The 27,646-nt window shown below is 37.3% G+C and overlaps 2 protein-coding genes across 12 annotated transcripts in view; one reads left to right on the top strand and one right to left on the bottom strand.

The window, feature by feature from the left end:
* LOC127871317 (leucine-rich repeat protein 1-like) overlaps positions 1-4,173 on the bottom strand; it is a 36,434-nt gene extending 32,261 nt beyond the window's left edge. The window contains exons 1-2 of one of the 3 annotated variants that reach the window (XM_052414114.1): positions 3,778-4,172; positions 3,298-3,562 (exon numbers count right to left, since the gene is read on the bottom strand). In XM_052414114.1, coding sequence (XP_052270074.1) covers positions 3,298-3,311 — 14 coding nt within the window. In that variant the 5' untranslated portion in view covers positions 3,312-3,562; positions 3,778-4,172. Of the gene's footprint in view, positions 1-3,297; positions 3,563-3,777 lie in introns of all 3 variants that reach the window. The other 2 variants (XM_052414115.1, XM_052414113.1) reach the window with 2 other exon arrangements.
* Positions 1-27,646, top strand: part of LOC127871315 (spectrin beta chain-like) — a 103,361-nt gene that overhangs the window by 9,340 nt on the left and 66,375 nt on the right. For 8 of the 9 annotated variants that reach the window (XM_052414103.1, XM_052414104.1, XM_052414096.1 and 5 more), the window contains exons 2-4: positions 1,830-1,982; positions 13,391-13,542; positions 23,369-23,542. In XM_052414103.1, coding sequence (XP_052270063.1) covers positions 1,856-1,982; positions 13,391-13,542; positions 23,369-23,542 — 453 coding nt within the window. In that variant the 5' untranslated portion in view covers positions 1,830-1,855. Of the gene's footprint in view, positions 1-1,829; positions 1,983-4,215; positions 4,495-13,390; positions 13,543-23,368; positions 23,543-27,646 lie in introns of those variants that run through there. The other variant, XM_052414102.1, reaches the window with a different exon arrangement.

Here is a 27,646-nt window from a genome sequence, read left to right as displayed (position 1 = left end):
GCATGCAAAGGGTTAAGTGTCGTCTCAGAAAAGCCTGCACAGTGCACACAGCATAATCAGAAATGTCATTTTAAGAGTTAGGCTAGTAATTGTTACTTAGGCTCCCTCAGTAAATTGAACTCTATTTTCCAGAACAGTTTGGGTAAAGTATGTGCAGAGAAAAGAACGGAGTTGGAAATGTGAAACTGCATTCATTTTGTATAAAAATGCTATATGTATGCTATTATAGGAGATTTTGAAACTGAGATAATTGGTATCATAAATATCTGAGTGAAATCTGTTGGAGTGGAAGATGCATATTAATTTGTTTGATAATAAACGCAACAAACATGACCATTATTGGATTGCATAATGCAAAGGTGGAATTACAATAAGTAACATCATGTCACACAATGCATGTACATGTAGGAGCCATTTGTTGCATTGTATCAAGAATTGATAATTTACAGATAATTTGTAAATTTGTTGTTGCTTTATTCATCATGTTTATTCATGTTTAGTTGGTCACTGTGCGACACAATATCTGATGAAAATAAATGCAAATACATAATTGAGCATACTTATCTGATGAAGTGACTTAATGTCAACCAAATTAGACAATGTCAGAGGCTCACCCTGTCTAACAATTTTTTTGTAACATTTGAGCATAGAAATTCTCATTTAGCCTCTTAAACCATTGTTGCTTCAGAAGCAAAGTGAAATTATTGCTGTATGAAACCAACAGAAAACCAGAACAGACTGCAAGTAACTGGCAGACTGTGATCAGGTTTTATGCTGTTTGCTGCTCATCAGTATCTGAAGGGTTGGAAATGAAACCTTTTAAACTTTAATCTAGTAAAAAAGGTCTTTAATTCAATTTTATTTTATTTGTCTTTAATTTAATTTTCTAACATACCACAAGGTCAAAATGCATATGTGAGGGGTACAAACCGCTTAAATGGGTTTTATAAACAGCAAGTTGAAGGTAAAATTTAATGCTAATTTGGGCAAATGGGTGAGTAAGCCCTAGTGTCTCTCATAATGTCCTTTTGAGGTTTCATGATCTGTTTTGTCAACAGCTGTTTCATGTCATTCTCAATCTTGACCTGCTGTGTGTGTTACAGTCACCTTGTGGCCATTTCATGTTATTCTCAATGTTGACCTGCTGTGTGTGTAACAGTCACCTTGTGGCCATTTCATGTTATTCTCAATCTTGACCTGCTGTGTGTGTTACAGTCACCTTGTGGCCATTTCATGTTATTCTCAATCTTGACCTGCTGTGTGTGTAACAGTCACCTAGTGGCCATTCCATGTCATTCTCAATCTTGACATGCTGTGTGTGTTACAGTCACCTAGTGGCCATTTCATGTTATTCTCAATCTTGACATGCTGTGTGTGTTACAATGACCTAGTGGCCATTTTATGTCATTCTCAATCTTGACCTGCTGTGTGCTACAGTCACCTTGTGGCCATTTCATGTTATTCTCAATCTTGACATGCTGTGTGTGTTACAGTCACCTAGTGGCCATTTCATGTTATTCTCAATCTTGACCTGCTGTGTGTTACAACTTACAGTGACCTAGTAGCCATTTCATGTCATTCTCAATGTTGACCTGCTGTGTGTTACAGTGACCTTGTAGCCATTTCATGTCATTCTCAATGTTGACCTGCTGTGTGTTAAGTGACCTAGTGGCCATTTCATGTCATTCTCAATGTTGACCTTTTGTGTGTGCTACAGTGACCTGGTGGCCATTTTATGTCATTCTCAATGTTGACCTGCTGTGTGTGTTACAGTGACCTAGTGGCCATTTCATGTCATTCTCAATGTTGACCTGCTGTGTGTGTTACAGTGACCTAGTGGCGTGAGGGAGCCACGATGACTGAGGTGGACCATATGCCCCAGACCGGGGTCAGATGGGAGTCCGGCCAGATAGAGGACGACTTTGAAGGGGGAAACAACTCCGCAAAACTCTTTGAACGATCAAGAATCAAGGCTCTTGCTGGTAAGCATTCGGTTATTGGAGACTTTATGGGGCAACTGGGCTTAACTTTTTCCCCCTAAGAAGCAAAAATATAATGGCTTTGTGCAAACAGCATAAAACCAGAACAGCCTGCGAGTAACTCGCAGTCTGTTCAGCTTTTATGCTGTTTGCTGCTCATCAGTATCTAAGGGTTGGAAGTGAAGCCTTTAAAACTTGAAACTAGTAAAAATTGTTTTTAATTAATATTGACTTTCTAAGGGACAACAAATGCATGAAAATACGTATCTAAGTGGTAAAGGGTCAATTCATGCGCACCAAGTGTCATCCCCAATTTGTTTTTGTGCATTCCACATAGTCTTATCTTATCACTTTCTTCTTAAACTTGATTTTTATGCCCCCGGTTCGAATGATATTGTTTTTGGACTGTCTGTCTGTCATTCTGTCACTCTGTCATTCTGTCCCAAAACTTTAACCTTGGTTAAAGTTTTACAATAACTTTTGCAATATTGAAGATAGCAACTTGATATTTGGATTTTGGCATGCATGTGTATCTCATGGAGCTGCACATTTTGAGTGGTGAAAGGTCAAGGTCAAGATCATCCTTCAAGGTCAAAGGTCAAATATATGGCTTCAAAGCGGCGCAATAGGGGGCATTGTGTTTCTGACAAACACATCTCTTGTTGCTAAGAATGGACTTTCTTAAAATATATATAACCGAATGAGGGACGTTTTGGGAAAACTAAGTCTGATTAGCCTGTGCGGACTTCATAGGCTAATATGGGACAACACTTTACACACATGCGGTAAGCCTAGTTATCACAGAACACAGCTCAATTGGTTATATGCAGTGCAGTTGTTGCATATTGTTTGGATTTGTCACAGTCTGAAATCTGACCGATCTGGTAAAAACGACAATGTCTGACAAGAATTTAGCTGCTGTCTTTCGCATTAACTGACAAGAAATGAAAAGTTGAAGCATGTGTATTCTAATGTCTTACAAGATTCTGACCTAAAACCACAGAGTGTCGGAAGGCTGTTTCAAATGTTTGTTTTTTAAAGTCTGTTAAAAAGGTTAATGAAACAAGAAATAGAAGAAAGAAAGGAAACTTTAAGTCTTAATGTTTTGAATGGCAGCAGTAATTTGCTATTTCAATTGGAGTTATCATAGATTGTTTGACAACAAATTGATAGAAAATGCTTTAGATATAGAAATGAATTTCTCCCGTTGTTATTTTTTACTGATTCAGTTGTTTGAAAAATTGTTCAGGCATTTAAATATATATAAGATTAGTCAGTTTTACGTGGATAAATGTAAAGAAGCATGTTAATCACTTACTCAAATATTGTCATTGGCAACTCTTTATTCCATTCCTGTGCCCAGCTTCATAGACTGGTTACCTCTCTGTCTCTTTTGGACTTTAACTTATCCATAAGCACACCAATAACTGTGTGGTGAAAGCGACACAATGTGGCACAAAATCACATCTATACATCACAGAGACACAGACCTTCATCGCCAACTAATTTTTTTGGTACGGTATTCCTTATAATTGGATATAAAAGTCAACATGAATATATTTAGAACATCTATTGCCATCCTTCTTTACACCAAGAACATACATACATGATTTCAAATTAATGGAATAAGAAATACTTCTTAGTGTAAAGAAGTATTTCTTTTTCCATTAATTTGAAATCATGTATGTATCCAGGAGTCTATTCCGCATGTAAAGCTTATGATCATTCAGCCTGTTCTTTGCAGCCAGAAAAAAATGCAAATAAAATTGTCACTCGATGCTATTAGATTAACACCTACTGTTGCTAATAGTCCACATGAGTATCCAGGAGTCTATTCCGCATGTAAAGCTTATGATAATTCAGCCTGTTCTTTGCAGCCAGAAAAAAATGCAAATAAAATTGTCACTCGATGCTATTAGATTAACACCTACTGTTGCTAATAGTCCACATGAACGACATACCTGTGTTTGACTGAAAATAAAATCCTGCTTTGTTCTATCAAGCCCATCACTGTTCTCTATTTACAGTCATTAATTGTCCTTATTCCTTATGACACACAATGTTATTCCTCAGATGTCATATCATTTTATTACAATGAAATGTATAAAAAGAAATGTAGCATAACTAGCCTTAATGTCTTGAAACTTGAGAATCATATGAAACTATAGTTATGACTTATTTGGTTTGATTGGAGGGAGATAACAGTCAAATTGCAATCTGTGGGACAGAAATCTTTCAGAGCATATGTGATGTGAAGTGTCAATTTGTCCCGAGTTAAGAGGAAAGGAAATACGAAATTAAAGTGTGACGGAAACTGTTAAAAAGTACATGTTGGCTGTGACAGGCGTGTTGGCATGTTCTCTTGCATAAGTGTACGACAGTTTTGTGTTGAGTTTTGATGGAATTACAAAGAAAATGACACAAAATGGGGGTGTGGCACATTCTGATATTCGTTCATTTTCACATGCAAATAATCAGGAAAGATTTATTCATGGAAAAATAAAGCAGTTAGCAGGTACTTCATTTTGATGTATATAAAATATGACATATTGTTGCAATGGTTGTATGTAGCCATTGAACTTAGAACACCTTGTTCAAAATGGTAACCATTTGACATTAATTTGACATTAATTATGCAAGAATGTAGTATGTACTCATTTGGTACATTTTAAGTGATTGATCAATTTGTTTGCTTAAGATTGATATCACTGTTTCTTTTTTAAAAAGATCTTTTCACGTTTTAGTAAATTGACAAAATTGAAAAAAGTTGTTTCAGATTCGCAAATTTTCGTTTTAGTTATGATACTTGTGAGGAAACAGTAATACTGAACAGGTACGATGGTCTAATATAGCCATTATATGCATCTTTTGAGGATTTAAAAACCTGAAAATTATAAAGCGTTGCAACGCCAAAGGTTTGAATAATTTGGATAGTTCTGTGGTTGTCGTTTAATTTTGTGAAACTACATAGATTCCTTATATAAAGTTTAACATACAGTACAGCTAACGCGGCACAAACATAATCCGCGGCTACGCCACGGCCAGATTATTAGTACGCGGCGGCCGAATCGTGTGTTCACGCGGCGTATCGCCGTGGCACTCGGCATCGATCCGCGTAACGACGCCGAGTCTGTGTTAACCTCGCGTACTTTCGCGGAGTAAATCGAGTGAAAAGATAATCACCTACATGTACATACATGTATGTGTAGCGTAGAATTAATTACGCGCAACTGTTAATGTTTCGTTCGATTATCATTATTAAATTTGTAATCCGAAACACACTTCCGAATTTTAATGCTAACGCGACCTTTGACAAATTCTAGCGTCAAATAAACAGTGCTAAAATATCCTTTGTTTCATAAAAAGCGCGAGAAAATTATGCAGACTTGTAGAACGTCGTTTGGAAAGTTTGGGTGTATTTTGTTGTGTATAAATACATGAACATCACGTCAGGCGTAAATCGCGTGTTCAGTGAAAAAAAAACGCCCCGATTAGACGTTATTTCATCATCTCTATAAATAGTAACAAATGCCAAAATGTATTTGATACTTAAGGAAATATCGAGAATGTTTGTGTATCGTAAATATTTACCAGCATTTGCTTTAAAACTGGAATATACGGGATTATCGGGTAATTAGTAGCGATATTAACTGTATAATATGAACAAAATAAAACGTGTTTATATACGCATATTCAAACAATAGTTATAATAAGCTGATAATTAACAAAACAACAAATACGTCGTACCGTCTTGATTATTGATGTGGCTTCAAACTGCTAATTTTCTCAGCTTAAATTTAATGGCAAAATCAACATGCAATTAATTTATAAATCCACCATATGCTGGAGCCTTGACCACTTGTATGTGCGGAAACATAATTACGTGACCTTGTCTATGTGTGAAATACATACACTACGGGCGGGAAACAAAATTAAGTGGCCAGACACATAAACTATGCTTACATGTATATGCTTATACAATCCGCGCACAATAAATTTATTATGATTTTAATTATTATTATAATTGTTCTTTCAAAATTTGTTAACTACATGTAACTAATAATTTAAAAAAGATTTTTTTATTTCATGATGCGCATCGACTTGGCATCATGTCGCGGATAGCAGCATGCCTCGGCGGACAGATGCGAAGTTTCGCGGCGAAATGCGACTTGCCGCCGCATACTGACGCGGCTTCAACGACTGACGCGGCATCGACTCGTTTCGCCTTGCCTCCGCGGATCGCGAAATACGTTTGTTCCGCTTTGGCTGTACTGTAACTCAGGAATGCATTCTTGTCAGAATGGCCGAGCGGACTAATTGGTTTTTACTAGTTTTTACTCCAGGACTCCGGGGGTCACTGGTTCGAGCCCCGCTGCGGGATACTTTTTTTCTTTTTTTAATTTTATTCTTGATTTTTTACTGAAGCTTTTTAGATCCAATGTTAACATTTATCAATATAAAGCATTTATTGACAAACTTCAAAACATGCCAAAATCTGTGAAAAGGCCCCTTTAACCCTCAGGGGTGTCAATTTTCCGGATTATTCCGGAAATCCGGATTGGAGCCGTCCAGGGTTAATTTTGAGGTGAATGTAAATCCGATGAGTTTGTTTAAGGCGGGTGGGGGTAGGGACAAAATTCTTTTAGTGCGGGATCATTTCAGAACGAATATTGTTATGGCATCGTCGGCATTCCGGACATTTGCGCTTGGTACCGATTTTATTTATTGATTTCTGATTGGTAAGCGGCTGGCACTGACATGAGCAGTCACTGGCTAAGTAAAGCACTGCAATATCATATTTTAAAACAATATGTTAATCAAATTATATATTGACTGCGTATTTGCTAGGTTACTGGTTTTCATTTTCTGCAGTCAAACGATATGCATATTTTATTTCATTTGCGAATGATGTATCGCGACATGTTTTCGGACAGTCGTTTTCGGATACGCTGGTTTGTCGATTTTAATTTAATTTCGAAGTTCTTGATATCATTTGTTTAGAATCACAAATACACCCGCGGTGTTACAGATGGTTTGGTTTATAATATTTCGCATTGTACTCACCAGAAATTGCACCTAGAAAGACAATTAAAAAAAAGAACAATAAGCTAGGGCTCTGGGGGTTGGGCCCTCTCTTCCCTTTTTCCTACGGCTTAATTTTCCGGATTTCAAATTGGGGACAATTGACACCCCTGAACCCTTTCCCACTCAGGCTATGTGCATACAGGATAAAACCAGAACAGCCTACAAGTACTCGAAGTCTGTTCTGGTTTTATGCTGTTTGTTGCTCATCAGTATCTAAGGGTTTGAAATAAAACCTTTAAAATTTGAATCTAATAAGGAAGGTTTGATTTAATTTAACTTTCTGAGGGACTACAAATGCGTCAGATAACATCTTAATGGTAAAAGGTTAAACATGTTAAAATAAGAAAAAGACTTAGCAATGTTTACTATTAGCATAGGAAACCTGAACAGTATCCATTTAACAATAACTAGCTGAAGTACCCATTGGGAAGCATATCAATTGACCAGGCACTTAAAATTGGCTTTGTTAACCTTGAGACTAGGTTGAATGGATTATGATCATGAGCATAGCTGATCTGTTCTAGAGTGTGGGTAAGCTTTTATATACATATACAAGTTAGCATACCAATGTCTCAAATTTGTCTTTGCAGATGGGCTCTGTATAAATGATACAAGTCTTTTAAGGCTGGACAAACACTTGACAAAGTCCTCTATGACCTGACTATCAATGGATCTAAATGCTACCTGTATGTTATGGTCAATGAGGTCTGTTCTGTACCTTGAGGTATAGTGATTGATTGTACCTGACTCAAATTGCCCCATGGGTGCAAAAAGGTACCATGTGCCATTGAGTTTAAATGACAAATGGTACCTTTTAACATCAATTGGGTACAATCATTGCTATAAAATTGTTAGATTTTAAAAGTCTTTGTATTTTCTTTTTCAAAATAATTAAATTTAATTTAAAATTAGTTCCTTTCAAGTGGTTGGGCGCTTCTTATTTTAGTTTTCAAGCAGAACCCCCACAAAACTCGGCATAAAGTTCTGTATAAATGAAAAGGATTTAAGATAAATATGGAAACTGATTTCTTTTAATATCCTTGTTCCCTAAACTTGGCAATGTCTCCTCTTAAGCACGAATGGCATCAAGTACTGTATGGTTTTGGTTCCAGGAATGAGCAAGATGTTTAATAATAGCTCTGTGTGGCTGAATGCAGCAACCTGTCAGATAGATGAATAATGTATTCACTGGATGACAGATGGGAATTAGTCATAACAGTGTTAACATTATTCACCAAACAACAAGGAAAAGCATTTAGCCTTACATGTTTCCAATTTATGCTCCCAGCATCTTTGGATGCAAGGAGGTAAATGGCATGTCGGTTTGGTCATTTTATATCAGGACATGTTAATCCAAAATGACAGGTTTCATCTAGATGTAACATCACAAATTCTTTTAACAAAGCTTTGATACTTGATTTGATGATGCCATTTAACACTCTCAACACAACCACATCTTCTGACCTCATATTGACCTTCTTCAAATTCTTTGTTAATCCAAAATGACATGTTTCCTCTAACATGAATAATTCTTTGTATAAATTTTCTAAATTGCACGGAGAATGCCTTTAAGAATGCTTTCAACACACCTAACACCGGACCTCAATTTGACCTTGAACATTTATCTGCCTTTTGACTAATTGGGGAAGGTCCAAATGCTTGGTTATTCCAAATGCTGGCTTTAGTCTAAATATCAATAATGCTAGCTACAAAGCTTGATACTTGCATGGATGTGATCTGTGAACTCTGTCAACACACCTACATCACCTGGCCTAATTTTGACGTTGACATTGAACTTGTTTTAGACTAACACATATTCAGGACGTCCACTTTTGGACCAGACTAATTCAGGAGGTCCAAATATTTGGTTAAAACTAATGACGCTTTTTGTCAAATATCAATACACACTTAGATACTTGCATGGATATTACCTATGAACATGAACAACATACCCAATTTTTGCCTTAACATTAGGGCTGTCACGATACGCCGTGAGCGTACCGCGGTATATCGTGGTACGTCAACACTGTATCGCGGTACGTACCGCGATATTTTACAGAATATGTATCTGTGAAGAAAACAGCAGAATAACAAGTTTTACAAACTTTATTAAACTCAATAATCAGAAAACACTGGTATCATAGTATGACTAGAAACTGTAAAAGAAACTGTAATAAACTTGATAGAAGTAGTCATTGTTATTGTTCGCGTCTTTTTCTAAAATGTCCGCCATGTTGTTAACAATAGCTGTGACTACGATCTGTGTAAATCGAACGCTTCAAGGGCATGTTCAAAATGCGGAGTCAGCGGGCCCAGTATTGAAAATCCGTAGCGTTCTGACTCTTCCTCGACTTATTCAGAATCTTAAGATAACATGATTCGGAAGTGCCATGCTTTGAACGATCGTATACTAAAGAAGAAAATAGAGAATAGAAAAAAACATCTTTTTGATAATTATGAACTTATTTGCAAATGAAATCTTTCCCTAATTCCAAAAAAGGTACGGACCCATACATCGCCGTATTTTAAACGTGAAAGTTAAACATCTACAAGTGGAAGCGCTTGCTTGACCTGGATATTAACGGATTATTTATTTAGCCCTTTTGAATCGCTTCTACATTTCAAAACGATATCTATATCAAAATAATTATGTAATGTATTTATATCTGTGCTATATAATAATATTAAAAAAACCGGTGCGGCAACGCCGTACCGCGGTGCGATTTTTTTCACGACATGCACCGCGTGCACATGCATTTATTGAATGCAGGCCAGTTTCCCCCAAGGGGTGTGGTTTCTCATGTTCTTCTAAAAAAATAATCATATTTCTCAATGGTTTTTCCTGCTTGTTAGAGGGCTTATTCATCTGGCGTTATTCCAAACACAATGTTTCTTAAAGCAAGTCATCATCACAAGAAGTTACTTCCCAAATCTCAGAACCAAATTATAATTGTACAGGAAAATATTGTTCCGCTGTTATAATTCCTAAAGAAATAAGATCGATCAATGTGAAACTTAACTTTTGCTGCACGTCATACATGCTTTCAAATAACATTTAAAACTTTTGGCAAGTAGAATATGTTATAAGTACATGTAACTTTATATTAATTATTTCCATTTAAATAACTAAAGTTACTTAAATAGAAGGTAAACTATGATTTCAAATAATTATTGTTTTTGTAAATTTTATTCTTGTACCTGCGCTGTTCTCCATGTACATTGTACATATCTGTTATGAATATTTATCTGTGTGCAAATCAGGGTGTATAACTATGCCACCATGATTCAAGACTTCTGTGCTATAAAGCCCTCCTCACCCCACCCCCGCCCCACCCCCATAGTGCTATAAAGCCCTCCTCACCCCACCCCCCGCCCCACCCCCATAGTGCTATAAAGCCCTCCTCACCCCACCCCCGCCCCACCCCCATAGTGCTATAAAGCCCTCCTCACCCCACCCCCGCCCCACCCCCATAGTGCTATAAAGCCCTCCTCACCCCGTCCCCGCCCCACCCCCATAGTGCTATAAAGCCCTCCTCACCCCACCCCGCCCCACCCCCATAGTGGTATAAAGCCCTCCTCACCCCACCCCCGCCCCACCCCCATAGTGCTATAAAGCCCTCCTCACCCCACCCCCGACCCACCCCCATAGTGCTATAAAGCCCTCCTCACCCCACCCCCACCCCACCCCCATAGTGCTATAAAGCCCTCCTCACCCCACCCCCGCCCCACCCCCATAGTGCACATTCCCAAACTTTCCTTTGATAAGTCCTATATCCTTTTACCACTCCGAGACGCATTTTGATGCATATGTCAGGGATTTCAATAGACGCAGAATCCTGCGTTTTGACGCGAGCAAATTAAAAATGACTCATTTTTTACGCAACCCTTTTTTCTGCTGTGCGTCATTTTGACGCGTCGAAAATTTGACCCGTGCGTCAGTCAGTTAACATCTCTGAATTCCATGGTAATAAATACCGCTGTGCTCCTAATTGAAATTAATGTTCCAGTATTTGAAACTCAGTCTATAATCGAGGGAATACCCCAGGCGTTGTTTATCTTATCTCATCTCTTCCAATACACATGTCACCGTTTAAATAGTGCGTGCCCAATAACTGGGTAATTAGCAGCAGTGATTACATGATAATTGATTGACCATCCTATAATTGCAGGTTTTTTGCAGACTTTTCAGACGGCACGGTTAAAGAAAGTCGGCAAAATTAATTAAAGTAAAAACCATATTGATCAAAGGTCTATTAAATACGTAGATCCAATAGTAGATCGAAGTCCAGCGAGTTTTGTTAGTTGTTAATCCACCGATAATTACGAGTAACACCCGTCTTATATAAACTGGAATCACAGTTCATTTTTTATACTAACAAGTAATAATACTACACATAACCATTGAGAAAACACATTTGCTCGATAAGATATAAATTGTCCGAGTAGAATTAAATTGCTGCGTCATGACCTTCGACATTGTTAATGGCCGACTTAACATTCAACCCGCGTTCAATTCAAAGTTGGCGATTCAAATTGCAAGTAATGGCGATTCAATAATGGAGAAAGCATTAACTGAATTTAACAAACATTTGATAAGGTTTGTTAAACCCGATAACAACAAGAAAAATTTGGATCATTAAAGTAAAACTACTACAGGTAAGGCATTCCAAAGTGTACATATTTCGGACATGTATAGTATTCGGATAAACAGTAATAGATATACTAGATGTTCCATGCATTTAGATTGTGTTTTGTTAGAAAAGCTATCATAGGGATGATGATAATATAATGACGATAAATATGTAATGAAAAGGTGCTACCCGTACATATCTTAAATTATTTAAATGTGTTAAAAGACTTAAATGTGTTATAACTATAAGGAAGTATATTTAATGTACCAAAAAAAAGGAATAATACAGATAAAAACACAATTAACGCGCTTCAAAATTGACCCCACCATTTTTCAATTTGACTCCTCAAAATTTCAGTCCAGGGGTCATTGACTCCTGGTTTTTAAAATCTATTGAAATCCCTGCACATGTAGTCCCTTTCAGTTTGAAAGTTAAATTAAATTAAAGACCTTTCTTACAAGATTCAAGTCTTAAAGGCTTTATTTACGACCCATAGATACTGATGTGCAGCAAGCAGCATAAAACCTGAACAGACTGCAAGTTACTCACAGGCTGTTCAGGTTTTATGCTGTTTGCACATTGCTATTTTCACTTTGCTCCTGAGTGGGAAAGGGATATACACAACATGGGCATGTTTATACATAATAATTATCTACAGGCTGACCGCAAACAATGAATCCACATGCTCCTAATAAAACCCCAATATCTTCATTGATTTTACTTCTGTCATAGAATTCCAAGCAGGGACAGAGAAAGGCTAACATATACATCCTGTGAATTCTTCTATAGAACTACCATTGCTTTCAACAACATTATTCTCGGTTAACAATGTGCTATGCCAGGATTTCATGCTTGTCTGTCATAAATTGTATCACATGCTGCTTAGGTTATAGCCATTCTATTCTCTGAGATTTGATGCGAAATTAGTCAGCTGCTCAAAGATAATATGGATAGGACCAGCACAATAACCAAAGCTTTATTTGTCAGATTTTGGAGTGACAGAAAATGCTTATGATTATATTCCACAGGGTTTTGTGCATTGGATTTAATACCACAATCATTGATTCAGTGCCTGTTTCCCTCTGTTCCTGGTGGACAGGAATATATGTGAGATTTCACTTTAGGTTGTTAACAAATCCGACCAAGCTCTGTTGTTAACCCTTTAAGTGCTGGAACCGGATTTTAAAGGCCTTTGCAAACAGTTTGGATCCAGATGAGACGCCACAAAACGTGGCGTCTCATCAGGATCCAAACTGTTTGCTATTCTGGTAGTATTCTTTGAAAAAAATCAAAGAAAATGCTAATTTTAGAAATTCAGCAGACGACATTTTAGCAGACGACAAATTTCCCAGCATGCAAAGAGTTAAGTTGTCACTGCATTGGGTGTAGCTGTTGTCATGTTCAGTTAAACATTTTGGCATGTCCACTTATTGCCCAAACTTGTTTTGAGCCTCGTTCTTGGAAAACATTTCAGCTTAATTTAACCCAATTATGCCTAGTGGATCAATTTATTTCGAAAATTAGGGATGTCTAGTATACTTATTTCTATGTTTAGAATATTTATTACTGAAAATCCTTTTAGCGGCGTCTCATCTGGGTCTTCGCTGTTTGCAATGTCCTTTTTTCAGGACGCTAGGCATAAATGGGTTAAACAATATTTCAACCTTAATGACATATATGTTTGTACGTTTTTAGATGAAAGAGAATCTGTACAAAAGAAGACCTTCCAGAAATGGGTGAACTCTCACCTTGCACGTATTGGTTGCCGTATAAACGACCTTTACATTGACCTTCGGGATGGCAAGATGTTGATGAAACTGCTGGAAATACTCTCCGGGGAAAGACTGGTAAGAAAACAACAAAATAATGATTGTAAATAAGTAAACGTAAAGCTGGTAACAACTTGGCTTGTTGATATCAATCGTTGGGGATTATAATTATATCTGTGTTGAAAGTGGCAATGGCTAGTTTAGTACTAAGTATAAGGTGCTTTTTGGGGTCAAATTTGGCTCTATCCGCCATCTCAAAAAAATGTTTATTTTTCCCAAAATTGAGCTTTAAATTCGCAATTTAAGGTTACCCTCCACCCCCACCCCCCACCCCCAATTGTTCTTTTGAAATAAATCTCGACATGTAGTTCATCTTTCAGTTGAATCTTAGTAAATATTATATTGAGAACATTTTTATTCTCAATTGTTAATTATTTGTAACAAAAAACTAAAATCATTTCCCAATTTAAAGCAAAACAACAACAATTTTTCCTAAACACATTGGGTTGCATTTCAATTGCACAGTTACAGTTTAATATCAACACGCTTTAAAAATATTGCGGCCATTTCCAGTCTTAAGCTGTTCTTAAAGCCTTGTTTACTTTTGAAATAAACGTTCAGTTGAGTGAGTCATTGGGTAATGTATGTTTTAAAGCGCCTAATTACAAGGTCATTCATAACTGATCGAAAGTTGTGTTGAAAAGTGAGGCAGTCTGAATGTTAGATAGCTGATAATAAAATGCAAATACAGATAGGCTGGCTGTTTGCTCACGTTGAATGGTAAATAATGTCTGATGTGGGGAGATCTGTCAATCCAGCATACATGGCTACATTGTATATACACCCACCATCTTAGTTTTGCATCATGGAGTTTGGTCTGGCTACAGAGTGCAGTTGAATCGCTCTATTCATGACATCACATAAGCATGTATAACATATTGATGTTCAGCAAATGATATGAAAACTTCCAGAACAAACTGGTTATCATATTTCATGCACAATTATGTTAGAGCATGCATCTTTGCAGCTTTGTCGAAAGATAATGCAAAATAAAACACAGATAGGGCTGTATGTACTGGTACAAATGAGCCTCCGTCTGTGAAAACAGGGTTCAGTGTATGTGCCTCAAGTGTTGTCTCGATTAGCCTTTGCAGTCTGCACAGGCTAATTAGGGATAAAATTTTCCGCTTTTATTCAAATTTTCTTTTCTAGATAGACTGTTCATGACAAAAATCCAGTTTGGGCGGAAAGTGTCGTCACTGATTAGCCTGTGCGGATTGCACAGGCTAATCTGGGATGACACTTTACGCACATGCATTAACCCCTTTGTCACAGAGCACTGCCCACATATTTTGGGCTGTTTAAAGAGAACAGATTGTTGCTTGTTTTTCTTTATGTAGATATCGCAAGGCTGTCTCTATTGCTTTTTTAATCAAAGCGCTGAAGGCACTGAATTTGTTCTCTGCTGTATAATCTTAGCGCAACTCAGTTTTCAAAATTATGATATAGCTTTTTATATTGCAAGCTTGAAATGACTTCAGCCATTTCAAATTTATAGACAGGTCGAGATGTGTTTTTTTTCAAATCATTGATACAGCTTATCAGTGAGCACAGGCTAGTTTTATTAGCGAGGCTGTTTTCGGAGAAAACTCGAGCTATTGTCATCTTCATATGTAGATGCACCTTGATGAGTTCTACATGCCACACCCGTTTTTGGGTCACTAGGTCAAAGGTCAAGGTCACTGTGACCTCTAATATTAAACTTTAACATAGGCTCTAAAATCAAAGTGCTTCCACCTACAAATTTGAAACTTCATATTTAGTTGCACCTTGATGAGTTCTACATGCAGCACCCATTTTTGGGTCACAAGGTCAAAGGTCAAGGTCCCTGTGACCTCTAATATAAAACTTTAACAAAAACCTTAACATTGCCTCTAAAATCAAAGTGCTTCCACCTACAACTTTGAAACTTCATATGTAGATGCACCTTGATGAGTTCTACATGCCACACCCATGATGGGTCACTAGGTCAAAGGTCAAGGTCACTGTGACCTCTAAAAAAAACAAGAAAAAAATAAAAATTCTGACAAGCTTTCGCAGCCGAGCGTGGCACCTGTTATGTGGTGCTCTTGTTTGACATGCATTAAGCATGTTTTCCCTGAAAGCAGCCAATATGTACAGATTTCAATGATAAACACTAGATTGGCCAATGTTGTCTTACAAGCTGTTAAATATTTTTGAATACATCAACACTATGTAGTGTACCAGTGGAAACTATAAACAGGCAGATGCGGTGGTTAGAGCATGGTCTGCTAATTTAACTGCAGTTATCCACACAGGCAGTCACGAGTTACAGTTCCTAGCGTAGTTAAGCCCATACTGATTTGCAAAATTTCCTCTACATTATTTGTGAGCTAACGCTCACAAATAAAAATGAATCAGAGTGTGGATATGTTGATTTATATTTTCAGAACAATGTTTAGAAATTCTCAAAGGATAACATATAGAACAATACCAAGATAAATGCAAATGGGATTCTAAAAATTGGTTTGACTTCCCCCAGAGCCCTTATAGAAGCTCCCTTAACCCTTTTGTTGTAACAACATATCTTGTGCATGTACTGAGCTAGGTTTCCTAAATGTAGCCAACTAGTGGTAAAATAAACAATACATGCTGTACTCTGGGAAAACAGGGCTTAATGTCGTAGGCCCCGTTTTACAATAGAGATACACATTATACATGTAATAGCAGACCTAGTTAAGTAACTAATCCTTCCCATCTTTATTGGTGGGACCCATTTGAGCAATCATCTTCTAATTATGATTATGTTGACATTTTATGACCAAAGTCAGTGTTTTCAATAGCAAAGTAAACATTAGAACTGAATCACTGTTTGGTTTGTGTGAGTTATTTAATCAACATTTCTAGTTTTCTTATCATTTATTAATAAAATTAGAGTGGAACCTCTTGATAAAGCCAAGACTGTCTGTTTTGCATTCAGGTCTAAGCTAAGAAACTGCAAGTTATTTTTGAAAAAGTAATTTAAGACAAGTCAGATAATATTAAGCTTATAATTGTGTGTTTTTAGCTCATCTATTTTCTGAAAAAAAATTATGAGCTATTGTCATCACCTTGGCGTCGGCGTCGGCGTCTGCGTCGGCGTCCGGTTAAGTTTTGCGTTTAGGTCCACTTTTCTCAGAAAGTATCAATGCTATTGCATTCAAACTTGGTACACTTACTTACTATCATGAGGGGACTGGGCAGGCAAAGTTAGATAACTCTGGCGTGCATTTTGACTGAATTATGTGCCCTTTTTATACTTAGAAAATTGAAAATTTTGGTTAAGTTTTGCGTTTAGGTCCACTTTTTTCAGAAAGTATCAATGCTATTGCATTCAAACTTGGTACACTTACTTACTATCATGAGGGGACTGTGCAGGCAAAGTTAGATAACTCTGGCGTGCATTTTGACAGAATTATGTGCCCTTTTTATACTTAGAAAATTGAAAATGTTGGTTAAGTTTTGTGTTAAGGTCCATTTTATTCCTTAAGTATCAAAGCTATTGCTTTCATACTTGCAACACTTACTAACTACCGTAAGGGGACTGTGCAGGCAAAGTTATGTAACTCTGACTGGCATTTGGACGGAATTATGGGCCCTTTATACTTAGAAAAATTGAAAGTTTGGTTAAGTTTTGTGTTTTGGTCCACTTTATCCCTAAAGTATCATAGATATTGCTTTCATACTTGGAACACTCGCAAACTATCATAAGGGTACAGTAAAAGGAAAAGTTGCATAACTCTGGATGTCATTTTTACGGAATTATGGCCCTTTTTTGACTTAGTAACTTTGAATATATGGTTAAATTTTGTGTTTCGATCCACTTTGATTCTTAAGTATCAAGGCTATTGCTTTCAAACTTCAAATACTTTCATGCTATCATGAGGTTACTGTACCTGGCAAGTTGAATTTTACCTTGACCTTTGAATGACCTTGACTCTCAAGGTCAAATTATTAAATTTCTCTAAAATTGCCATAACTTCTTTATTTATGATTAGATTTGATTGATACTTTGACAAAACTACTCTTACCTGACATACCACAATAGACTCCACCCAAACCATCGCCCGTGCCCCCCCCCCCCCCAACCCCCCCCCTATTTTTTTTTTTTTTTTTTTTTTTTTTTTTAAGATCATCTCACAAATGACCACCACACCCTCACACTATACCCCCCCCCCCACCTCACCCCCCCCCAATTTTTTTTTATGAAACGGTTAAAAAACACAAATATTTATTTTTATTATTTTATGTTTGAAATACCGTCCAACCATCGCACCCAAGAATCCCCCCCCCACCCCCCCCCACCCCCCCCACCCCCCCCCACCCCCGATTTTTTTTTTCCTTTTTTTCGCATTTTTGGAAGAAAATGTAATAAATGTCCACACCCCCACGCAATGCACCGCTCTTCACTCCACCCCTCCCTCCTTTGTGATTGAAAATGAGAGTCCCTTCACCTTTAAAAAGAAAATAGATGAGCGGTCTGCACCCGCAAGGCGGTGCTCTTGTTTAACCCTTTGCATGCTGGGAAATTTGTCGTTTGCTAAAATGTTGTCTGCTGAATTTCTAAAATTAGCATTTTCTTCGATTTTTTTCAAAGAATACTATCAGAATAGCAAACAGTTTGGATCCTGATGAGACGTCACGTTCTGTGGCGTCTCATCTGGATCCAAACTGTTTGCAAAGGCCTTCAAAATCCGGTTCAAGCGCTGAAAGGGTTAAAGAAAATAAGATAAAAGAGTTTGTTAAAACAAATCAATTAAACATCAAGCCAATATAATAAAGAAGATTTGGTGACCTTAATAGCTCATGTGTTTTTGAAATTGTGAAACTGAAATGGAAACTGGGCAATAACTTTTAAGGTTTAGTTTGTCAACAAGGCACACTGGCATTTAGGTGTTCACCAGCAAGGTTTCACACTCAAGGAATGTGACATTAACTATGATATTTGACACAACACATGTATTTGTAACATAAACATGCCATAACATAGTATGTTGCAACAAAAAATTCGTACTCTCTTTCTGTGTTTTTATTTAATATGAGCAGCATATGAAAAATAGGATCTTATGCCAAAGATCCTTGCAGTCTGTTCTGGAGCTACCCTGACACCACGAGTCCTTGCATGCCTTTATAGCATAGAGGGTAGCTACAGGCTAGACTGGGCATGGACCCCTCCCCCCTGGCTGGTCTAGAGCTAAGCTAGCAGGATGTGCTATAAGAACCATTCTTTGCACAAAGACGCTCATATTCATAAGTGTTTGCTAGGGTGGGCTTTAAAGGACATTATGCATTCACAAATCAAATATAATTATACCCCCACAAACGAAGTTTAGGGGTAGGAGTGAGCTTGTCTGTGGGACGGTTGGTCGGACGGTCTGTCGGTCCGTAATAAGTGTCCGCTCTCTAATTCAAGTTGTTTTTTTATCCGATCTTCACAAAACTTGGTCAGATGTTGTATCTAGATGATGTCTAGGTCAAGGTCGAATATGGGTCATGCCGGGTCAAAAACTAGGTCACAGGGTCACTCAGTGCGTTTTAAATATTGAGCATGGTGTCTGCTCTCTAATTTAAGTAGTTTTCATCCGATCTTCACCAAACTTGGTCTGATGTTGTATCTAGATTATGTCTAAGTCAAGTTCGAATATGGGTCATGGCAGGTAAAAAACTAGGTCACTGGGTCACTTAGTGCGTTTTAAAGATTGAGCATGGTGTGCGCTCTCTAATTCAAGTAGTTTTCATCTGAGCTTCACCAAACTTGGTCAGAAGTTGTATCTAGATGATGTCTAGGCCAAGTTTGAACATGGATCATGGCAGGTCAAAAACTAGGTCACAGGGTCACTGAGTGCATCTTAAACATTGAGCATGGTGTCCGCTCTCTAATTCAAGTAATTTTCATCCGATCTTCACCAAACTTGGTCAAAAGTTGTATCTAGATTATGTTAAGGTCCAGTTTGAATATGGGTCATTCCTGGTCAAAAACAAGGTCACAGGGTCACAGGGTTTAAACATTGAGCATGGTGTCCGCTGTTTTTTGTGAAGACAACATGCAAAATATTCTGTGTCAATGCGGCATGTGGGGGTATTCGTCACGTCTGTGACAAAGCTCTAGTTTTGTTTATAAGTCAACCTAACCTAATAGAACTCCATGTAACATTTTACACTACATGCTTGGAAATAGCAGAATGTGCATTAACACACTGTCAGTTAAACTTGACTTCTTAGCATGCATGCATTGGCCCATCATAAGGTAATTAACTTGCAATGTATTAACTTAATAGCCCATGTATACAAATCAGAATTACCTTATACAAAGTCATTGAAGTATTGGACTTGGAGCCTTAAATAGTTTATCTACATAACATTGTGACTAGATAAGTATTTACAGTAAAAGTGGGAATTAAAGATTCAATTAGTGGGAAATCGTGTTAATATGCCCCTTTAATATTAATTATGGCCATGAAGGCCATTGTCCCACTTAAGTTTAAGCAGCTGTCCATATCCGGTGGTACCATTATAGTACTGCATTTAAAAAAATATAATTGCAACATTGTTTGCAATCTTTTGCAGTATTGTTTAAGCCATAAAAAGAAACCGCACTGACACTCCAGATTGTGAAGTGGAGTTATTTTTAGACTAATAAATCTAAGCCATGCATGAAGGTTTGATAAAATCAGTAAGTTGTAGAAAACAAAACTTGGGCGTTTTCCAAAAAAGAAGTTGTTTTGGCACATTCATAGATTCTTTTGCTTTGAAATCATCATTCATATGAGTCACACTCTGGGAAAATGGGGCTAAATGCATGTGCATAGTGTGTCACAGATAAACCAGTTTGTGATGTATATTTACAGGGAACAAACTCATATTGTATGTTTTCAACTTTATATGCTTACTTGTATATTCATTAATTTATATGAGTCGCGTTCTGAGAAAACTGGGCTTAATGCATGTGCGTAAAGTGTTGTCCCAGATTAGCCTGTGCAGTCCAAACATACTAATCAGGGACGACACTTTCCGCTTTTATGGTATTTTTAGTTTCAAGTAAGTCCCTCTTTACAGAAAATCAAGTTTAGGCGGAAAGTGTTGCGGACTGCACAGGCTAATCTGGGACAACACTACGCACATGCATTATGCGCAGTTTTCTCAGAACACGACTCATATTGTTCCTTATCCAGTGTTGAGAACCCTTTACTTACAAGGCTCTTTTTTGTAATGATCATACAGAGATTGGTAACATTTCATGTATTGATATCAGAACAACACATTGGCTACATCTATAAATATACAGAGGCCTGACATTTGATTCTGTGAAATTCAATAGCCTTACGTCCAATGGGACTTAAAGCCATGCTGGATTATTGGATTTCCCATGCAGGGGATAGTGACTGAATTCTGCTGTTTACCATGTAATAGCTCCCATCCATTAAAGGCCAGACCTTGCTGACAGTTTTATCTGACTATTTTATGTGAGCCAAATTCTGGAAAAACTGCTAATTGCATGTTTATAAAAGTGTGCACAGACTAATATAAGATGAAACTTTCTGCTGTTATGGAATATTTCATTTAAAGGAAGTGTCTTCAAAGCAAAATCCAGTCTAGGCAGAAAGTGTTGGTCCTGATTGGCCTGTGGGGAGTGCACATGCTTATCAGGGATGACACTTAATGCACATGCATTAACCCTTTGCATGCTGGGAAATTTGTCATCTGCTAAAATGTCGTCTGCTGAATTTCTAAAATTAGCATTTTCTACGATTTTTTTCAAAGAATACTTTCAGAATAGCAAACAGTTTGGATCCTGATGAGACGCCACGTTCTGTGGCGTCTCATCTGGATCCAAACTGTTGGCAAAGGCCTTCAAAATTCGGTTTCAGCACTGAAAGAGTTAAGCCCAGTGTTCCCAGAACAAGGCCAATATAATCTACTCTTTCAGATATTCCTGCAATGGTTTCAGCTCCTTTTCAATGCAATGCTTTCAGCCCTGTCGTACTAAAAGCTTGATGCTATATATTCAATGTCATACTCCCAGCTCTATACCCAATACCATGTCATACATTTCAGCCACGTCCCACTAAAGGCAAGATGATTATTCAAGTCAGTCCTATATTCAATGCTATATTCAATACCAGGGCTTGCACTAAGAAATAAATTTTGGAAGTCCTGACTTCATGCCCTTTACTTATGGAAGTCCCACTCAAAAATGTTGGAAGTCCAAACATCTTTAATGTTGATGTTAACGGAATGCCAACTGCGTAAATGATCACAAACTCTTCACATCCATTTTGGGTCACTTTAATTCTGTGAAAGTAACTAGATATATCATACAACAAGGCGGAGACTACCCAAGGCTTTAAAAATACAGAGAAGTTTGGAAAATCAGTCATTTTACTATGTTCATTCTAATAACAATAAATTCTCATTAAAATCTACTTAATCATAACACATTTAAGTCATTCAACACATTTAAGTAATTTGAGATATGTGCGGTTGCACCTTTTCATCACATATTTATTGTCATTTTATTATCCTCATCCCTATGACTGCATTTGCAACAAAACTTAATCTTAATGAATGGTCATGATGGAGCATCAAGTATATCAATTACTGTTTATCCGAATACTATACAAGTCCGAAATATGTACACTTAATAAATGCCTTACCAGTTTAACTTTAATAATCCAAACTTTCCATGTTGTTATCTGGTTTAACAAACCTTATCAAATGTTTGTTAAATCCATTTAATGTTTTCTCCATTATTGAACCAACATTACTTGTAATTTGAATCGCCAGCTTTAAACTGAATGCGGGTTGAATGTTACAATAGGTCAGCCATTTGCAATGTCAAAGGTCATGACGTTGCAATTTAATTCTACTCCGATAATTTTTATCTAATCCAGGAAATGTGTTTTCTGAATGTTTCTGACTAGTAAAATGACTTGTTAGTATAGAAAATGAAATGTGATTCCAGTTTATAAAAGATGGTTATTACTTGTAATTATCGGTGGATTAACAAACTGAGAAAACTCGTGGGACCTAATACGGTAGTGAATCTAATATATATTAAACTTTGATCATTTTTTTTTCTTTAATTATTTTTGCCGTCTTTCTTTTACCGTGCCGTCTGCCCAAAACCAGCAGTTACCTCCTACCCTTGCAAAAAGTTAACCCACTTTCATACCAAAACACCAGCAGTTATCTCCTAATCATTAGACAACATACGGCACGCGCAAAGAGGCACGAGTGTGTTGTTGAAGCAACAAATATTAAGCGACTGCTTTGTAACGGTCAATATGCGATCCGCGCAGGGGGGGGGGGGGAGGGGGTAAATTGTGTAACCGTTAGATAAACAGCACACAATAAACTTGCTAATCACCTGCGGGCGGTAGCAAATATAAGGAGGCAGAGTTTAGACTGATCGAGACATGTGCAAAACACATTGAGTCGGCAGAAAGCAGTGTTGATTGAAGTGTTATTTTAATCAACAGCTTACGTCACGGGTTGCTATTTTCGGCGTATAACCAATTTTAAGGAAGTACAGTGGACGCCATGGGGTTTTGTTATCGGCGTAAGGAAACAATTATCGGGCGTAATATACGGCCGTACGCCGCTTAGTTCAAGCCCTGTTCAATACTTTCAGCCACGTCCCACTAAAGGCAAGATGCCTATCCAAGTCAGTCCTATACTTGATGCTTTATTCAATACTTTCAGCCACGTCCCACTAAAGGCAAGATGCGTATCCAAGTCGGTCCTATATTCGATGCTTTATTCAACACTTTCAGCCACGTCCCAATAAAGGACAGATGCGTATCCAAGTCAGTCCTATATTCGATGCTATATTCAATACTTTCAGCCACGTCCCACTAAAGGCAAGATGCGCATTCACTGCCTGGAGAACGTAGACAAGGCCCTCACCTTCCTGCACGAGCAGCGCGTACACCTGGAGAACATGGGCGCTCACGACATCGTCGACGGCAGCAACAGGCTCACACTTGGTCTCATCTGGACCATCATCTTGAGATTTCAGGTACGAAGGCTTTGTCAAGGAAAAGATAAACAAAATGACCAAAACAGATTTTCTTATACTGGCTGTGTTTATTTGGGGGTCAAATTTTGGGCCAAAATTTGGCCCTATTCCCAATATAACAAAGTATTATTTTTCCCAAATGATTGTTTAAAATTGCCAACTGAAGGTTTCCAAAACATAAATAAATAATAATAAATTTCAACATTTAGTTCAGTCCTAGGCTAAATTGCACTTTACCGGTACGCAGTTGTTTACCACTATCGACAAAGCGGGGTTTGGGGGCGGTAGCCCCCGAAATTAAGGAAATATATAGGATAAAAAGGATTATTAGGTGTAGCGTTAGGTGCTACGTGTTGTGCCTACGTATGTACCGGAAGAGTGCAATTGCCCCCAGTTCTATATCCAACTCTATAAGTTAGGCTTAAGTAAATGTATAATACTTCAAGCATTTTTATTTTCAATTTTAAAGTATTTCTTTACAAACACCAATTTCCCAATTTTTGTAGAAACACCATGATATTCCCCAACTCAATCGGCCCATGCCCTACTCCCAAAAATGGTGAAAAGAAACCCACACACTGACTGGTAACAATTGTCCTGATCAAGCAGCCCTCAAGCTCATTGCCCCTGAAATATGTGGTGTGCCATAGATTTTCTAAAAACAATTCTTTGATAGAGCTTAAATGTTGCAAATCCAATGCTTCTTGTTTGAACTAGTTGAAAGAGGAAGATTTTTTCCAAGTAAATGAATTCTGTCACTGTAATTACCCAACTAAATCCTTTTTTCTCTCACTATTCTTTCTTGGTAATACTTATGTCCTACAGTTAAAAAGAGATCAATGTGCAGTTTCAGAAAAGTGAGGTCACATTGTGCCAGCTGTGAAGTTGTGAAAATGAGTTAATAATTACATTCTGATGCCTTCTATTACCATAGCTTTCAGTATTGACCTTGGTCTTGTATTAATTATGGTTTCAAGCGACTGCTTTGTATTTTTAATGCTTTAAAATCTGCATGATGTTTTTGTTTACAGTACACTCCACGCGTTTTCCCCAATTTCCCTCCATACTCCGCGGGTTTCGACCTGGAGGGAGATTAAGAAAATCCCGCTATACGCGGCGTTTGCATGATTTTGGACGCGGCGGTTAACGATCGGCAAAACTGATAAGCCGACGCGGCGGCCCTCAGCGTTGGCAACGCGGGGGAAACTCCGCGTTTTACGAGATAACGATCAATTTAATTTTGTTTGACTTCCTGATTTTCAAATAAAATTACATTTATTACAAGTACATACATGTACATGTAGTATAATATTTACAATTAAAAAAAACAACCAAGATAGATCGATCCCGACGTGGTTGTAGAAGTAGTTGTTGTTGTATAGAAAACTCGTTGATTTACGACACACAAAACGTCGTCTTTTAACTAATACTTACCAATTAATATAAACACAGTTTGCAACATTGTTTTTATTTTGATAATTTAATCCAAAGTTTTCATGTTAGCAGGTGATTTTCTTTACTGAACATGTATACAAATGACCAAGGACCCTAAAAATCTCGCAAATCTGTGTGAATTGACAGTTTGACGTAATCAAAGAAAGCCGCTTCCTGTCTACAGGCATAACTTACTCAAGTAAACACGTTCAAAGAATGCATAAGGAATGGTTTTAATTGTCGGAACAAAGTCAATTCTCTGCTCGCTAATGCATTGATTTTCTCTTTGTTTGTAGGTTATTCCATTGATTGCTAAAAGGTGGTAACTATTGAGTTGATAATTGCATTTAATATTCACAGTTGTATTCTTGTTGCGTCGACATTCTAAACAATGTTTACCAGTAATTATGGACCAAATCGGCAGAGTGACATTCACACATGTTAATCCCTTTTGTCAAAACACCGCAGACAGCAGTCTACACAATAGGTCAGTAGACAAGCTTTGCGTGTTTTCATAACGTCAAACACTTAAAATCCACTTCCGCCCAGATGTCTTCTTTAATCAGTTTACTATACAATTAGTGTTAAAATAATTACTCTACTAAAATACCGTAACGATAAAGATTTGGCGTGTTCGATTTGAAATTATTTTAGAGGAAATATCAACTTATTCGCGATATAATTTCGTTAATAAATACCAAAGAAACTTTTAACCGAAATCAACAAAATTCAATGTTCTCTGCGCTACAAAGTTTGTATAAAAAAAATCGATACACGCACGCTTTGCAGGAGTATAAATTGTACCTTGACCTTGTACATTGCAGCATAATTTTCGCGCGCTTTTGTCGGGAAATATACATGACTGTATATTGGAAGCATTTGTAAACGTCGTGTTAACAATTAAAAATCGTAGTGTGTTTCGGATTACGAATTATTATTCTCATTTGGAAATTTTACGGAACATTTATTTTTGTGTCATATGTGTTATGATTTAGATATTAATTTGTCAAATGTATTATATTAGACTAATTCATTTTGTAGACGTACCTGTGAATTAAAAAACATAATTTTTATACGTATTAATTTTCTATACAATTATCTTTTTTTATACACGTACTACAGTATTTAAACAATTTATTATAACAATGTTTTTATTTTTTGGCATGCCCAGTAGCACACTGCTAACGCGGCGTTGCGCTGCGATCACTGATAAGAACGGAAAGTGTCTGCATTTACCAACTAGCCTAAAGTAATACACGCCGCGGGAATTAGCGAACGCGGCGTAACGCAGAGCGTTTTATCGAGTTCACCTCGCTCTTCCAACGCCGCGTGAACACTCGCTAGCAGAAAAAACCCAGGGGAGGGAGCGCGTTTTTTGGGGAAAACGCGTGGAGTGTACTGTATGTCAGCACAGCAATTTAAAAAGCATGCCTTTGTACATATTACAAGTTTAACATTCAGAAATTGTATTGTTCAATTTAACTAAAGAACTTATTCAGGTACATGACATGTACACACCATTTGAAATTGTTAGCTATTAAATAAAAAGGTTGGTACACAATTGATACATTAGCTTAATGTTTCAATATCACATTACAGTAGTCTCGCTGGTATCTTACTATTATGGACTGGTAGTCCCGTCACTATGCCCCACTGAGGTCTTGAATATTTTACCATACTTCTGTTGGGTCATCTCTGGTTGATGTGACAAGTTTCATCAGCTTCACTGCATGAGGCCATTTTCATTACATTCTTCTAGATACCCACAGATAACTGTTTTCATACTAGAATTTGTGAGTAGTAAAATATCTTCATGACTTAACCCTTTCCCCCATAAGAAGCTAAGTGAAAATTGATATGTTCAAACAAGCAAGTAGCTCACAGTCAGTTCAGGTTTTATGCTGTTTGCTGTTCATCAGTTACTAAGGATGGGAAATGAAGCCTTAAAAATTTGAATCTAGTAAAAAAGGTCTTCAATTAAATTTATTAAGGGACAACAAATGCGTGATATACTTAAAAATCTGAGTGGTAAAGGGTAATTATTATGTGTATGGCTGTAACAGCAGATGTTAATATATTCACATATACACATTTTTTGTGTGATTCATGTTGATGCAAACATTTACTTACCAGTACTGTTACTTTCTCAGAACATTAATGTGAGATGTAGGAATGGTTTATATGCAACAAAAAGATTGATTGACATGTTGATCCTGACTTTGTGCAGTTCATACAAACTCGTATTGATACATAAATGTTTCACAGAGCTACAGATAAGGTGCGTATTTGCGTAAATACCCAATGTAAAATTGCCGATTACGCATAGAAAAATAAAACTCTGCATACTGAAACCCAATTGAAATTTCTGATTACGCGTATCGTATTTTTCCTCTGCGTAACGAGTTAATCTGTCCCGGAAATATCCGGGTCCGAAATACCCAGATTCTTTCCGCTTCGTTGAAGCACTTTCAGTATAACCTTCAGCACAATAATATGTACGGAAGAAAGTGTCGATGTAACTACGTGTTATTGTTGTGAACATGTCAAAACCGCGAGGCTGTAAAAAGGGAAATATCGTATCCCAGGCACAAACAAAATCAATTTTAAGTTATATAACCGCGAGCAACACAAAATCAGAAGCGGAAAATATAGTGAAACTAATTTTTAACG

The sequence above is a fragment of the Dreissena polymorpha genome, chromosome 3, assembly GCF_020536995.1.
Source record: "Dreissena polymorpha isolate Duluth1 chromosome 3, UMN_Dpol_1.0, whole genome shotgun sequence".
In the NCBI taxonomy this organism is placed as follows: Eukaryota; Metazoa; Mollusca; class Bivalvia; order Myida; family Dreissenidae; genus Dreissena; species Dreissena polymorpha.
Note: the sequence above shows the minus strand (reverse complement) of the source record. Positions and strands in the feature narration are given on the sequence as shown.